Raw genomic sequence first — 17,025 nt, forward strand, 5'->3', positions numbered from 1 at the left:
GCACCCCCGTAATCTGCAACCACGCAGAGAGGGGACAGAAATAAACAGGCCTCATAGAAGCCCATCTCTTCCTTGTCTCAGGTGTCCTTCAGATGCTCTGTCTCAGTCAACACTCTGCCCATTCCTTGTGGGGTACAGGGACCTTGTTCTCAAGAAGGGTACCCAACCTTCCTTCTCTCTCTCTCTCTTTAAATACAGAATTTTAAATGTTTATTTATTTATTTTGAGAGAGAGATTTAGAGAGTGAGCAGAGGAGGAGCAGAGGGGGGGAGAGACAGAATCCCAAGCAGGCCCCACATTATCAGCGTAGAGCCCAATGTGGGGCTTGAACTCATGAACTGTGAGATTATGACCTGAGCGGACATCAAGAGTCAGATGCATAACCGACTGACACACCCAGGTGCCCCTCCCAGCCCTGCTTCTAATTCCTAATTCTAGACATCAGCTTTCTGAATGCACCCCATCATCTTTCCGGCAATTTTCCTCTTAATTTTTTTGCAAACTGCCTCAATAGTGAAGCTACGTAGGCAACATTTAAATGGACATAATAAACTGATTTTTTAGGCCACATATTCCCTCTGCGCCTGGCGGGCTCCATCCTTGTCAAGTGTGCTCCTGCAGAGTTAATGCACTTTCTGACCCACTGACATCTGGTTTGGTCATGTGACTCGCTCTGACCAATGACATGTGAGCACAAAAAAAGGCAGCCGGTTTAGGAGTCTGTCATTGCCTGGTTCTGCGTGACTCTCGCCTGCTTCCCAAGGAGGGCACCCAGCGGGCACCCTGGTGCAGTCTGCTCTCTCGGCACAAGCGTGGAGGGAAGACAACAGAGCTGTGTCAACTGGCCAAGACACGAATGTGAGAAATAAGCCTCTGCCGGAAGTCAGATTGTGGCGTCATTCGTCATCACTGCGTCATCGAGCTAACTGGTGTAACGGGCCACATCTCTTTCCTCACAGCCTAGAAGCCGTCTCTTAAAAGTTGACAAAGTCCTATTTGGATCCAAGGCAATGATTACCCTAATAATACCGCACCTCTAAATGTCCCACCCCCTACCCAGCATATATAAAAACCAACCCTTACCTCAGTGAAATAATTTCCTAAGAATTCCTCGCTCACTGCAGCAGCAGCTGCTTGAGTTCCGGCCACGTCTCTGGAAGACCCCATGACTCTTGTGCTCCTTAAAGTTTCGACACCTATGCTGGCTCCTGTTGTCCCTGTCACTTGGGTAGCTCCAACAGAAATAAGGTTTCTGTGTTCCTCCCATCTTCCGTCCATCTCACACATCTCATGTTGCCCTTTGGCGAAGGACGCAGAGCTGTTTGCTTTCACGATGGTCTCTTTGGTTGTCATACCTGCTCCCACTCCGCTGCCTACTGCCACACTCTCTCCATGATCTCCTGTGAGAAGCAATGGCACCACCTGTGAAAGCAAATACAACTGAGACCTGAGAAGGCTGGCGGGTCAGTACGGTTGGTAAGAGGATCTGAGCAACGTGAGCCTATCAAAGGAATAAGCTATTTCCACAGAGGCAAATCAGGAAAACTATCTTGGCTTTAATAACTTCTATTTGAGTGTTCTGAAGGTCTCCACTCCACCTTCTCGTTTTGTTAGCTGATTACAGCCCAAGGAGAAAACAAACATTATTTAAATATATTCTTGGCTCATTTACTCTTTGGGCATCAATGGCATTTCCACTTTNATGTATGTATGTATATATATTTGTATGTATATATATATATATTTCTAGCTGGAGACATACATGGCTGTTTCAAATAAAGACTGTATTTCCAAGCCTCCACTGCTACCAGGAATAGCGACCTGACTAAGTTGAGGTTAATATGACTTCAAGCAGAAAGGGGGTATGCAACTTTTGGGAAGTATTTTTCAAGAGGAGTTCTTTTATCAGCTTGTTGGAAATGTGGGGGCAGCAGCTAGTGTCTGGAGCATGAAGGCCATATGGGAATGGAACTCTCATTCATGCAGGAGTGACAAGAAAGGAGGCACCTGGAGCCATGTCGTACAGGAATCATCATGTTGGTCCTAGACTGCTCACATTTATATTTACGGCCCTGTTTTTCTGAGTTCTCTGACACTTGATGCTAAATAATATCCTATTGAACAAGATGCTTATTGCAGATGGTAATGAGAGACCCGGGGTGAAATTGGAAGAGACCACGGGAGAGGGGATTTTGCAACATTTTATGACTGTCACAGGGGGTGGGGTGGGTTTACCTCTGCAACCCTATGTATTGAAGGGATGCAGAAGGGAACAGAAATGGAGAAGCACATCCTTCGTTCCTTATGTCACTACCTGACTTGACCCTTTTTCTAATTTTCTATAACAAAGGACCTATCACAGTAGAGCAAAACCACTTCAACTCTGCCCTGGCAATGAGCACAAAATATATTGTCATTTGAACCCTTTGAATCATCAAAGACCTGTGAATGAAATCCATAATGGCTACCCTACTCTCTCATGACTTAAAATGTTAGAAACACTTCCCAAGGGCCCTTTAAAATCAGAAAAGAAGACATGTTCCACTGACATCTGATCACCTGACCTTGTCTTCAGGTGGTGCCCCTTCGTTATTCCAAGGATGCAGCATCTCTATAGTGCCAGGAATGGGGGTGAAGCCTTTGGCGCCATCTCCACACTGGCACATCAGCAGTAAAAGTGGTACAACTGGACAGAAACAAAATGGGAGTCAGGAGAAGGTTAGTCTCCACACATTTCTAAATTTATCTTCCTAATTTTAGAATTTGCATATCGTTCTTAGAGTTTAGTCTTCACTTATGCACAGCCTTGTTTTGCATTTTTCTTTTCTTCACTCTGATCCAAAGTCCCCAAGACAAGCTTGTACCAAGGTGTAACGGCAGGATGAGGAGGTCTTATAAATTTAGAGCCCTCATTCATCAAAAGGCCACCATGTATTGTTGCTGGGCTGCAGGCCAAGTCTGGATTTGATAGCATATGAATCATCAAAACCAATTTAAAGACTTAAATATTTTGTTGTTCTTTTAAACCAAGTTTTAAATATGGGAAAATCCACTATCCCCCCCCAAAATATGTATCTGTTAAAAAGATCAAGAACTCCTAGGGGTAGGAACATTTCAATATGTTCAAACATTCTAGAACACTGGAACTTCTATAATACCTTACCACTTTATCCTCGAGTAGAATTCAGCATAAGGCATGACTCACTGAGGTTCAAATTAACATTTGAATTACCTGTGTATTACTTTCTAAAATGACTCTACATTAAAAACTCTTAAAATATATATAACACTTTATTTAGAATTCAGTAAAATTTCAGAGCTCCCTTCTTAAATTTTATCCTGCTTCAGGGAAGAAGTGAAAGCCAATGTTTTCTTCTTGATCAATGTCGTAAAGAATTAACTACACTTTTAAGCAGTCCCTCTCAAATTAGTTTTTATTGCCATTTCCATCTGGCAGCTTCCAATGATGAACTGACTACTTCCTAGATTCCTTTTTGTGTTAAATAGTTGACAGCTCTATAAATACAGCCACCGTTGGTAAAAACAAAAACAAAAACAAAAACAAAAAAAAATTGAAATTAGCCAGTGGCACCGCAATAGTTTCAACATATTTAACAAATGCTTATCAAGTGTCCACCATGCACCAAGCACCACCTTTGGCCCTGGGGGGTTCTGAGACGAGAAGGCAGTGCAAGGGGTCTCTGGGTAAAGGATGTCGTCCCAGCTCTAGGACCCACCTGCAGACTGGTGAGCTGAGACAAGTCACTTCTCGGTACACGTCTTTATTTTTAGCCATAAAACAGAGACGATGGTATAAAAAAAAGCAGACTGTAAACTGTTGAGTGCTGTGCATTCAATTGCACACCTACTACTGGCTTTGACAAGCTCCTCCCGCATCACTGAGATCGCTGAGGCTGCCTCGGAGGTGGCATTTCAGACCTTGGAGGTCTGCCCTTGCTCAGTGGCCAAGAGGAGTGGTATTCCACACGACCCCAGGCTGCAGTACTTTGTTCTCTCGGGAAGGGAAACCCGAGGTCTTTGGAGGTCGCGCAGGGAAGGCAGGACTGGTTGTCACTGTAGGGAAGCACAGAAGTGCTCAGAGGCTCTGGCTACTGTTGGCGCGGGTGAAGGGGCAAGCCAAGCAGAGGGCATAAGGAGGTTGAGCCCTGACAAGCTGAATGTGGAAAGCAAGAACTTGTGGGAATAAGATGGGTTTGCAAAATAACCTTTGTATCCATAATCCAAGTTCACACAACAAATCTTTTCTGAGAGCCTACCATGAGCAAGGCACTGTTCTAAGCACTGGGTGAGGAAGAACAGACAATAATCCTCATTCACAGAGCTTATCACCAACAAGCCTGTCTATTTAAATCAGGAAATGATGTTTTTATAAAACATAAATTCACTTTAATTAAACAAAATTCTGAAGAGCTCTAGAATAACCTATGGTGAACTTGTCAATGATCATGTATTGTTCTCCTAATCACTCTCAAAAGTGTTCTAGTGTGGTTAAAGGATTCCTGTAAGGAAATCAATGACTACTACTCCCAGTAACAGAACACTGGGAGTGCATCGACATTACTAGAGGAACTAAAGAGTGGCTTTCAAAATACTTACGTAGCAACAGCAGAAGGGCAAAAATTATCAGCGCAATTGCTGCGGGTCCAAGGCCCACGTAGGGGTCATGCAGACCTTCCACACAATTGCTGCCGTCCAGACACTTACAAACTGTCAGTGTAAGGACCTGCTTCTCAGGGCAACTGAAGCCCTGACTATCTGAAATCAGGAACTGAATTTCGCTTCTCCCGAGCTTTTGCTCCTTTTGTTGCAGTAACACACTGGTGCCTACAAGGGTAGGAGACAAGAGGAAAGGGAAATGAGTGATTATCAAGGAAAGGGGGAGATTAAATGACAGAAACAGTCTTTAACTGCTAATAATATTTAGCTCCAGTTAGAAGCTTTATTCTTGCTTAGCTTTTCCTTTTTATAAAAATTTTTAAAAATTTCAAGTTTATTTCTTTTGGGAGAGAGAGAAAGCATGAGTGGGGAGGGGCAGAGAGAGAATTCCAAACAGGCTCTACACTATGAGCACGGAGCCCAGTGTGTGCTTGAACTCACGAATGATGAGATCATGACCTGAGCCGAAACTGGACACTCAACTGACTGAGCCACCTAGGAGCCCCATTGTCTAACTTTTCTATTGAATTCACACTGAGTGCTTGTTAAAATTAGTCCAGATAGCTCCAAGAGTAAGGTCAATAGCAAATGATTAGGTTTGGATACACCTTCTTTTCATGATTAGTTTCACACAAATGTGTGTGATGTCTACTCAATGCTAGGAACTGTTCTATGTACTGGGAATACAGTAACAGATAAGTTAAAAGTTCAATGACACTTCTGTTAAAAGACCTTTATTTTATCATTTCTTAAAAAATCTTTATCAACTATCAATTATTGAACAGACAATAAAAATAGAAGAGCATAGTTAACCCTGATTGGTGCCCATCTGCAGCTTTAATAATTTTCAGCAATGGGCCAGTCTCGTTTCATGCAGTTCCTTCCTTTTTATTTCTGACACTGTATCACTATATATCTAAAATTCTGACAAATTTCAAACCTACAGAAAAATTCTAAGAATATTACAAAAAACATCAATATAGCCTTGGTGACTTGTTTACATTTTTATAAAAATACTTGTTCCAGACACTTTTTTCCTACGGTATTTGAAAGTAAGTCACAGACATTATGATACACATCAATACTGTATAATCACATCAACTGTACACATCAACTGTAATAATGCCCTTGATAGTTCTCGTTCTCTCTGTTGTTTTTTTCCCCCCCTTCATCCTGGATTTAATCAAGAATTATAAATTTGCCTTTAGTTATCACTCTAATTTCTATGAATAATCTAGATCAGTTCCATCCTTTTTTTGGCCTTCAAGACCCAGACAGTTTTGAAGATCATTTATTTCAAAGGATGTTCCTCAGTTTGAATTTGTCTGATTATTTCCTCATGGCTGGATTAATTTTTCTCAAGAACATGGCACAAAAAGTGTTGTCTGAATGACCTTTTGTTGTTTCTTTTAAATGTGACTAATGATTATTTTCAAACGTTGCTTTCATATGAATAAAAATAATGACCGGTTTTCACATGAGTAAAAATAACGATCAGTTAGAAGGGCTTAAAAGTTGTCCTGACATCCTCATAACATTTATTTAAAAAGAATATACTTGCAAGAGATGTGAACCTGATTGAATACAAAGATAATGAAATGTTTAACTTTTGTTGTGTTTTAATTATTTATTTTTGGAAGTAAGAAACAGCCTCTCTTCATTTTAAGGTCTAAATTTTATGGGATTTGATCTGCATAGATAGAATATACTTATTAAGTCATCCTCAAAGCTTTGGAGAAGTGAAAAAAGCATCTAATCATTTAAAGGAAATTGAACTCAAGGAAAAATATCCATGAAGACTTGGCCTGGAAGAATATAATTAAATTTGTGATTGGCTTTGAGGGGGCAAGTTGAGAGGGGAGGAAAAGAGGACTTCTGTTTTATCTGTCATTGTAATAAAAGAGGTCTTATTCAAATATGAGAAATTATTAATATTCTTTTCATTCTAGGTGCTAGGTACAAAGATGTTGCCATATTGGTCTCTGGAATTTTCTGTGCTTTAAAGTTTTCCCAAATAAGTAAAAATAGGTACTATTTATTATCATGACAGCTCACCAATCACCTTACTGTGTAATCGAGGAGAAGAAAGTTTGATTTACAGAATTCTCTCTCTCTAAACTGTCTACATATATGAAGTATAAATCTCAGTGACTTCCTCTTACAACATTCCAACATGCATACCCTTGAGACTTTCGTGTTCCTAAGACTACAAAAAATTCAAGGACCCATCAAATTCAAACATCTTGATATTTAGATAAAAAATTCATTTACATATCCAGAGCCAGACTACTTGGGTTTAAATTCTAGTTCCAGCTCTTAACTGTGACCTTGAGAATGTTAATAAAACTCTCTGTGCCCTTGTTTCTTCATCTGTGAACACACTTTATCTGTTGCAAACTTCTAGGTTAACATTTGTCAAGTGTTTAGGACAGTGACTGGTATCTCCCAAACAACATGAGTTTCTTAAATAAAATAAGTAAGACTTGGAAACCCAGCAAGTTCAATGCAAAACACATTTACACATCTTAGTCTCAGAAAGGCCAGCTCCAATCAAGCATTTGGCCTTAGGTGGGAGTCCCAGACTTTTGTGCATACAGAATTAGACACTGTGAATAAGGAGACCAACCACTTTTCAAGTTTGAAGGCTGTGACTTAATGACCATAAGAGGAATCATCTGGATGTCTGCCACCCAGGGCTCACGCTAGCTGAACACTTGATCTTAAGGAGCACCAACTAATCAGGATGGTGACTGATTAAACAAGTACTTCATCCTTAGAGGGAGGCAAATTTAGTTAACCGAGAGCATAACTGTCTTTTGCCAGTGAATATATAAACCCTAAGAAGATTTAGAATTAAGTACTGAATATTAAAGCAATTTGAAGACATAGTTTTAATATTTTTGTATGATATGGAAATTATTAGTGTTTGTTACTGTGTCTTTATATTGTTTGGAAAATTAGCCCTATTAATGCAACAGTTTTGTAGCTTCAATTTAAAGTGTGTGATTATGTTACAGTCATGGCCTTGTACCTGTAGGTTGAAACATCACTGGTTTATTCTGTATTGAACCACTGAAGAGGATTTCAGGTTTAGTGTATATATAAGTCAAATTTTTTGGATTTTTAGAGCATACAGATCATATGAAGTGAGATAATGCATCTTATTTGTTAATTCAGATCACTGAAATACATAGGAAAAAAACTGAATATACTTAATTTATAAATGTAGTTTGAGATGTTGAAGGTGTTTACTCTGGAAATTGGACCAAACGTTATTCAAAGCCTCTTAAAACGACTGTAAAAATTGGTTAGATTTAAAATAGCAATAAACCTGTAAATTAAGAAAAGCTTGGGTATTATATTTGAAACTTTTCTAAAAGGAACACTAATTGTTTAAAACAAAATAGTCTTCTGGATAATTTTTGGCATTCAAAACCACCCTGAATAACACCCCAAAGCTCATGTCAATAGGATGCTTTGTCCAAGATATGGATATATGCACATGGCCATCTGGAACGGGGTGAGGGTCAGATAGGCCCTTCTTTATCTTGTGTCCATCACTTACCAGCTTAATTCTAGTTAGGTCAAGGTTCCTCAGCTGTGATCAGGGAATAATGTTTAGATTAAAGGACTGAATGAGATAAGGCATATGGAGGGCCAGCAAAATGCCGCGTGCATGTAAGTGATTCATAAGTTATTATTTTGGTGGAATTGTTACCATAGCTTAAGATTTTGGAAGATATCTATCTGATTGCTGTGCCTAGACAGGCAAGGTACTCCTCAGCTTATGAGACAAAACAAGTACTTCAAGAGCAATTTAGGGAATATCTAGTTATCTTTAAGACATCAGGTTATTTTTCTTCTCTCCCTCTTCTACTATTCCAAATCAGGTATTAACTACGAGCTGCCGAAAGACACTATACCTGAGCTTCAGAACCTCATCTTATAAACTTCTGTAAAAAACTGTACTGGGAATAAAATTTATGAAAAATAAAGCACAGCCTATATTATAAAGATTTTAGATTTCTATCATGTGTAATATTTAAATATGTAGCCCAATGATTTTGCTTACTTTCTTGGTGCACTATTTGCCATTTTTCTGCCATCCCAGATGGTTTGTCGATGATGGAGAAACTGAAAGGCTCACTGTTCTGGTATCCATCCAAGTCCTCTGCGGTCACATTCACGTACTGCATGTCCTCACAGACACTCTGCACTGGGTCAACCAGTGTGGGGCAATTGTCATTGATGTCAGCCACTGTGATAACAATGGTGCCAGTGATAGTTTTTCTTGGATAACCTTAAAAATAATAAAGAAGAAATATGTATATGCTGCCTCTACTGCTGACAATGGACAGAGTTGGAATTACCTTTCCGATTTGGTGAGAAGAAGGTACTAACAAATTACGGCACTTTCTATCCTAGATGTGTTTTCATACTCAGATCAAGTCATGGTTTTTAACCCACTATATAAGTAGAAATGTGAAAGTGTGTCCATTGGAGAGATTTGGTTATCTATAACCAAGAAAAATATATATTTAATAACTTACTATCTGATATCGCCAAAATCTTTGCAGTATATGTACCATTTCGGACATATCTGGATTCAAAATCGGGAATTTTTACAAGTCTAATTTCAGATGTAACAGAATCCACAGAGATCCAGTTGTCTATATCTTCCAATTTGGCATATCTGTTACAACACAAACATAAAATTAATTTTCACTTTTGGATAAACATAACCTCTAATATCTACAACTCTTTCAAGCTTAACTTTTGGTTCATTATCTATGTTCTTGTTACAGGCATTAGTTTGAAATGTTTTTAATTTTTTGAAACTGTCCTAAAAGCCCCCTTTATCCATTTTTTAAATGTTTATTTACTTATTTTGAGAGAGAGAGAGATATTAGGTAAAGGGCAGAGAGAGGGAGATACAGAATACGAAGTAGGCTCCAGGCTCTGCGATATCAGCACAGAGTCTGACGTGGGGCTCGAACTCACAAACCTTGAGATTATAACCTGAGCCAAACTTGGATGCTTAAACGACTGAGCCATCCAGTGCCCTGACCTCTCTTTACTCTTTACTGTGTATCACATTTATCTGGAACCTTCTGTATTTCTGTAAGATACCCAAGACATATACGCAAGGGCGACCAATTATTGCCTACAAACTCAGGAAGTTTGAGTTGCTCTATAGTCTGTCCTATAGCTTTTCTGGGGGGTAAACCTTTGGAGAATGACTTAGTTACCCAACAAGACTGGTGGAGAAAATTTATTTGCTACTTTTTTACCTCTAAACTCTTTCAGGATGTAAGACAGATTTATACAGAATAAGACAGTAAGTTTCTTTCTGAGCTTTCTCTTTGTTGCATTTTAGCTTTTTCTAGCCAGAATTACTTTGAGGTGAAGGACCCGGCCAGCCTCTGCCTCACACTCAGTTGGTGGAGGGAAGGTGGCCTGGGGGGAAATTTCTCCCTGCTTCTCAGTTGCAGGTACAATTCTAGAAAATTCAATCTCTAGACCTTTGGGGAATTATAATGCTGGGAGAGAAGGAATGAAGGGTTCAAATTTCATTATGAGTTTTTGAAGACCGGCATTTAAAGTAATTTAAAATAAGGAAATATATGCAGCACTATCTCTTACCTTACGTGAGCTACCTGTCCAGTGTCTTCGTCAAAAGCTTGGAATTTGCCAATTACTTGGCTTTGGCTTGATTTATCCATGCTCTCACTAACATGAACGGAGATTGTGTTATGTTTAAAATGAATGCCTTCTTGCACATTTTTCACCTTTATTTTGATGGGAATGGGTGTAGGCTTATGTTGAATCTTAACTGATTTGTGAAAAGCTGCTTTGTTAGTGACAATAATGCTGAAATCGAGACTCTTCATTTCTTCATAATCTAATTCCTGGGAAGGCAAAAATCAAAGGGAATTCCTTTAAAAGAAAAAACAACTAGAATACACACACAAACACACACATGCAGTTTTAATGTTAGATGTAACAATGTAACATATGGGGAATAATCAGCACTCAGTGGTCTAACTCATATTGATACCAAGCAATGAAAACATCTGTCATTTTAAAAAAAAATTTTTTTTAATGTTTTATTTATTTCTAGGAGAGAGAGAGAGAGAGAGACAGCGTGAGCAGGGGAGGGTTAGAGAGAGAGAGGGAGTCACAGACTCTGAAACAGGCTCCAGGCTCTGAGCTGGCAGTCAGCACAGAGCCCGACGCGGAGCTCGAACCCACGAACCGCGAGATCATGACCTAAGCGAAAGTCGGACGCTTAACCGACTAAGCCACCCAGGCGCCCCAAAACATCTGTCATTTTGGAAATTCATAAATGTTAAGGATGATTAGGGAGCATCCCCAATTTATTTTTTTAAGTCCAAATTATTTATTAGAATTTTTAAAAAATATTTATTCATTTTTTAGGGGGGGGAGGGGCAGAAAGAGAGTGGGACAGAAGATCTGAAATGCGATGTCACTGACAGCAGTGAGCCTGACGCAAGGCTCAAATTCACAAACTGTATGATCATGGCCAGCGCAGAAGTTGGATGCTCAACTGACTGAGCCACCCAGGTGCCTCAAAAATCCAAATTATTTAAAATACACACACACACACACACACACCAATCTGAAGTCATTTTTTTGACTGAAAAAGTTAATAGACATGTGATATAATATTCCTTAAAATGTGTTCTATGGGTTTGTTTTGGGGGAAAAGGGGTGCCTAGGTGTAGTACTCCCAGCTGTCCCCCGAGTTCACTGCACATTAGCAGACCAAAAAGCTGAGACCTCCTGATTTAATTTTGCTAAACCCACAAGTTTTCAAATTTATTTAAACAACCTTTCCACCCCTGCCTTTTTAGCATAATTTGTATTAAGACCTGGTTTGCTATTAATGCCGTAAAAGATTAACCTTCCTCCAAATATCATGTTCTTTATGAATTGTGCAAATTATAAAGTACATTGGATAAAGTCAGTTTATCACTGAATACATATTTTATGTTCCAATTTGCCCATTTTCTTTTTATAAGTATTTGTATAGTATGCTGCTATTTAGATACACCTAATTTACTTAGCCATTTGATTATTAGGCATTTGGACTATATATAATTTTTAATATAATTAATACTCCTCTGAACATTTTTGCACAAATTATTTTTCCTCTGTTGAGTTATAGCTCACTACTAAAAGAAATACCTAGTCAAAGTTTATTTAAGTCCTGTCAACTTTTATTTCTAGTGATCCTGACCATTTAGATGCGTGGGCCATTTTGCTTGTTTCTTTAATATAACATTAAATGTATTACATGTGTTTATAGGAATTACTGCAAAACTGTTCAATTTGTTTTTTGATGATTTATTAAGAAATCTGTTTTCCTCTCTGCAGGATTCTGGATGAGTAACAATTTTTGGCCTTTTTTTAAAATGGGCCACTATGGTGTTGAGACAAGGACTCAACAGAAAATGACTAGAGAAAAATACACTCTTTGTGATCGTAGAATCCTTGTGAAAGTTATTTTCTTTTTAATTTGCTCTTGGACTAGACAGGCTAGTTTTGATGGCCTGATGTATGCTGGATGAGAAATAAAATATTCCAGCTGGGGCCGCCTGGGTGACTCAGTTGGTTGAGTGTCCGACTTTTAATCTCAGCTCAGGTCGTGATCTCAGAGTTGTGGGATGGAGCCCTCAGTCAGGCTCCCTGCTAAACATGGGCCCTTTTTAAGATTATCTCTCTTGGGGCACCTGAGTGGCTCAGAAGGTGTCCGACTCTTGATTTCGGCTCAGAACATGATCTTGTTGTTTGTGGGATCGAGCCCCAAATCAGGCTCTGTGCTGACATTGTGGAGCCTGCTTGGGATTCTCTCTCTGCTCCCGCCCCCTCCTAAGAAAATAAATAAAACATTAAAAAAAAAGATTCTTTCTCCTTCTGTCCCTCTCCCTTGCTCACTCTCTCTCTAAAAATAAAATAAAATGAAAAATATTCCAGCCAGATGTCATTAGTATTCAAAGGCCATGGAAGGCCACAGCATTGTTAAAAAAAAATGAAGTAGGTACTCAGGCCGTAAGAACTGTTTAATGGAGGTTGTTATAAATAGCCATAATACTCCACAGAGAATGAAAAAAATTTCAGCATTGCGAACAATGCATGAGGGGAAATACCTCTGTTTTTAAAGCTGTCAACATATTTTCCTATTTCTACTTTTGCTATTTTTAATAGCATTAAAGATTTTAAATGTATTTCTTAATTTGTTAACAAAGCTGTGGGTTTTTCTCATGTGATGATATATTATCTGTATTTCCACAGTTTATAGTACCTGCTCTCCTTTTCACAGCTTTACTGAGGTATAATTTACAGAGAATAAATTCACCCATTGTAAATGTACAACATGGCGATTTTTAGGAAACTTGTATAGTTTTTCAAATGTCACTACCATCCAGTTTTAGAACATTTCCATCACCCCAAAAAGTTCCTTTTTGCCTGCTTATAGTCAATCATCACTCATATCTCTAACCCTGAGCAACCACTAATCTTTCTATATTCATTGTTTGCTTTTCTAGAAATTTCACATAGATAAAATCATACAATATGTAGTATTTTGTGTCTGGTTTCTTTTTTTAAATTTCTTTTTTATTTTTGATAGAAAGAGTACATGAGTGGGGAAGAGGGGCAGAAGGAGAGAGAATCTTTTTTTTTTTTTTGAGAGAGAGAGAGAGGATGCAAGTGAGCGAGGGGCAGACAGAGAGAGAATCCCACCAGGGCAGAGACAGAAAGAAAGAAAGAGAGAGAAGCAGGGCTCAAACTCACCCGAGGCCGAGCCTTGCCTGAAGCAGGGCTGGAACTCATGAACTATGAGATCATGACCTGAGCCGAAGTCAGACACTTAACCGACTGAGCCACCCAGGAGGCTCTAGGGAGAGAGAATCTTAAGCAGGCTCCACACTCAGCATGGAGCCTGATGCAGGGACTCAATCCCAGGACCCTGGAATCATGACCTGGGCCAAAATCAAGCGTTGATACTCAACCGACTGAGCCACCCAGGACCCCCTATGTCTGGCTTCATACACAAAGTATGATGAATTTGAGATTGATCCGTGTTGTAGCATGCATGAGTACTCCATTCCTTTTTATTAACCAATAGTATTATTCCATTATGTGGATATACGACATTTTATCTGCTTGCCATCTGACAGACATTTTTATTGTTACCAGCTTTTGACTATTATGAATAAAAGCTGCTTATAAGATTTGCATGGAAGTTTTTGTATGGATAGATTTCTTTCTTTCTTTCTGGATATACAATGTTTTATTAGTCTCAAGTGTGCAACATGGACGACTCTATGTAGTATGCAATGCTCTCCATGATAAATGTAGATACCACCTGGCATCATACAAATCATCATAATATATGATTTTGTTTTTCCTGGGTAGATGGATGCCTTGTACTTAATTTTTGGGTCATTGAGTAACTACTCTGTGTTTAACGTTAAAGTAACTGCAAAACTAACTGTATCACTCATGTTTCCACCAGTCCAGATTCTGTATATTGTGCTGACTGTTGGTGTCATCAGTCTTTTTGATTCTGGTAGGTGCATGGTGGTATCTCTTGTAGTTTTAATTTGCATCTTTCCTAATGACTAATGATGTTGAGTATCCTGTGCGTATTTGCTATTTGTGTATCTTCTCTGTCTCACTTCGTTTGAATGGAATCTGAATATTGCTCTTAAAATTTGGAAGCAATTCTTATACAATTGAGACAGTAAATTTATAATTTTCTCAATCTGCTGTTGTCACATTAATACTAATTTTACACTTTTTTGCTATGCCCCCTTTGGTAGAAATAATTGTATCTCTTTTAGTGCCACCATAGTATGGTGAGAATACTTCTAGTACTTCTATCATTCATCACTAATTGTTTCTCCTTATGTATATTATTGGTTTTTGATCTCAAGCATCTAGCAAGGTTGTACTCACTTCTATGACTAAGAAGTATGCTTACTTCTATACAGGCAGGCAAATCTATTTTCATCTCTGATGCCACTGTCCACTTCTTCCTCAATCATAACATTCCCTTTAAACATGAGGTAATCTTGGGGTGCTTGGGCAGCAGAGTCGGTTAAGTGTCTGACTTGATTTCACCTCATGGTCGTGAGATCGAGCTCCACGTCGGGCTCCGCACTGGTGCACAGACCCTGCTTACGATTCTTTCTCTCTTTCCCTTGGCCCTTCCCCGGCTCACTCTCTCTTAAAAAAATTATATTAAATATGAGGTCATTTTATTCTGGTTTTTTCTGCTTTACAAAGCAGTAGTCTAAGTGCATATAATACACAGTGTACATAATTGTTACCATGAAAATTCAAGTTAATTTTCTCTATTCTGTTTTATATTTATCATTATTCCTCTTCCTATTGTTAGATTTGTTACTCTTTCATATATTAGGTTTTTGTAAAAGTTGAGAAACTTCTGGAATTAATTTTTGTCTGTGTGTGACTTAATGGAATAGTATTTTGAAAGCTGTAGCTTTGCATTTTATTTCAAAATCTGATATGGCAATTCTATCATAAGCCATTTAAAAATACATTGATATTCTTCCTTATTCTATTACATAAAAATCCATTCTACAATTTTTGTTTGAAAAATTCTGTGGGGGTAATAAATTTCAAATGTATAAGACCACATGCTTAATAAGACTACTTTTCCTTCATTGATTCATTTAAGTAAGAAATTAAATCACTGTGTTTCAAAATGTGATCCACATACTACTTAGAATCACAAGTGGATTTCTGTTACAAAAGCAAGTTCCTCAGCTCTACAATCATCAGACCTGATGATGGGGCCCATGACTCTGCATTTTGGGTATGTAGGTTTATAAGGTGACTCTTAGGCATATTTAAGTATGAGGACAACTGAATTAGAGCTTTTTTTAAGTTATTACAGCTTTAATTACAGACCTCGGGAAAATAAGGAGGTCTCCAATCTCAAATAATTGTGGTGTCAGTTAATTCAGTACATAAAGCACTTTTAAATGTTTGGGGCTCAGGATGCCTGGGTGGCTCAGTCAGTTGAGTGTATGACTTCGGCTCAGGTCATGATCTCACGGTTCCTGAGTTTAAGCCCCACGTCGGGTTCTGTGCTAACAGCTCAGAGCCTGGAGCCTGCTTTGGTTTCTGGTCTCTCTTTCTCTCTCTCTGCCCCTCCCCTGCTCACACTCTGTCTCTCTCAGAAATAAACAAACATTAAAAAAATGTTTGGGGCTCAAAATATAATCGTTTCTTCTTCTGAATCAACTTTTCCCATTCCAATTTTGAACACTAAATACTTACCTTAATAAGGGTCACGATTCCTTCATTAGTTTTATTATCAGTTTCTATGCGTAAATAACCCATTTCATTTCCTGATACGAACGTAAAGTTTGCTAACCAATTATCAGAGCCTATTTCATCCGCATCGGACACCTCTATGCGTGTAACTTCTACATTGGCTTGATTTTCTTTAACTTCCACCCCTTCAGTCTGAAAAACGTAAACACAGGAATTTTATTTTAATGTAGCACAAATGTAAGTGATATATTTTTAGTTAGGACTGAACTATGAGAATGTGGATACATTTGTTACAAAAATAATAGTTACCATTGCAGTTTTGACTACAGGTACATTGTCGTTGACATCCAAAATACGAATCTGAACTTGAGCTTGTTTTACTGGTTTATCTGTTATTTGTCCATTGCCATCTCTTGCTTCTACCATCAGAGTATAGCTGCTGTGCTCCTGCAAGGCAATGAAAAATATGCAGCTGTGATGCAAGTGAATTGCTCCCAAATCTGTCCTTCTGGTTTTAGTTCACTTCATCATCAAGAGGAGGAACCATGGTATATTTTATTCATAAATACGTTTTATGATCTGGTATTCATGTGAAGATGCTGTGTATTTGCTGTCAGGGCATTTCTAGAAGGCCAGAAAAGTCTAGAGAAGTTGCTGGTAGTCAAATTCGTAAATATGCCATTGGTGACATTATCAGAACATGAGTCCTTCCTTAAAATAGTCTGTGCACAAAACAGTGCCATTCCACATGTAGTTTGCTCTACACGGAAGCAATGGTGGGACCATAAGAATTGGTTCCTTCTTTGGTTTTAGCTAAAAATTAAGCCAGGAAAACCTAGTCCCCCAAAAAACTTGGCCAGGGAGGACAAAATGTGGTTGACGTGGTCCAGATATTCTGAGAGATATGATTGTTAAGAGAACTTGTCCTAGAGACGGGCGCCTCAGACGCTACTCCAAAGTGAGCCCTTATCTTCCACACAGTCCCTTATGATGGCTCCAGTGTAGCTGGAGTTTAAG

General features: G+C 38.7%; 1 protein-coding gene across 1 annotated transcript in view; it reads right to left on the reverse strand.

The window, feature by feature from the left end:
• DSG2 (desmoglein 2) overlaps window positions 1-17,025 on the reverse strand; it is a 46,219-nt gene that overhangs the window by 3,752 nt on the left and 25,442 nt on the right. Inside the window, exons 7-14 of the mRNA XM_077753854.1 lie at window positions 16,318-16,455; window positions 16,012-16,200; window positions 10,321-10,586; window positions 9,228-9,370; window positions 8,750-8,977; window positions 4,618-4,845; window positions 2,565-2,686; window positions 1,084-1,422 (exon numbers count right to left, since the gene is read on the reverse strand). Of these exons, the coding sequence (XP_077609980.1) occupies window positions 1,084-1,422; window positions 2,565-2,686; window positions 4,618-4,845; window positions 8,750-8,977; window positions 9,228-9,370; window positions 10,321-10,586; window positions 16,012-16,200; window positions 16,318-16,455 (1,653 nt within the window). The remainder of the gene's footprint in view (window positions 1-1,083; window positions 1,423-2,564; window positions 2,687-4,617; window positions 4,846-8,749; window positions 8,978-9,227; window positions 9,371-10,320; window positions 10,587-16,011; window positions 16,201-16,317; window positions 16,456-17,025) is intronic.

This window comes from Crocuta crocuta, unplaced genomic scaffold (genome assembly GCF_008692635.1).
Source record: "Crocuta crocuta isolate KB4526 unplaced genomic scaffold, BGI_CrCroc_1.0 scaffold231, whole genome shotgun sequence".
NCBI classification, from domain to species: Eukaryota; Metazoa; Chordata; class Mammalia; order Carnivora; family Hyaenidae; genus Crocuta; species Crocuta crocuta.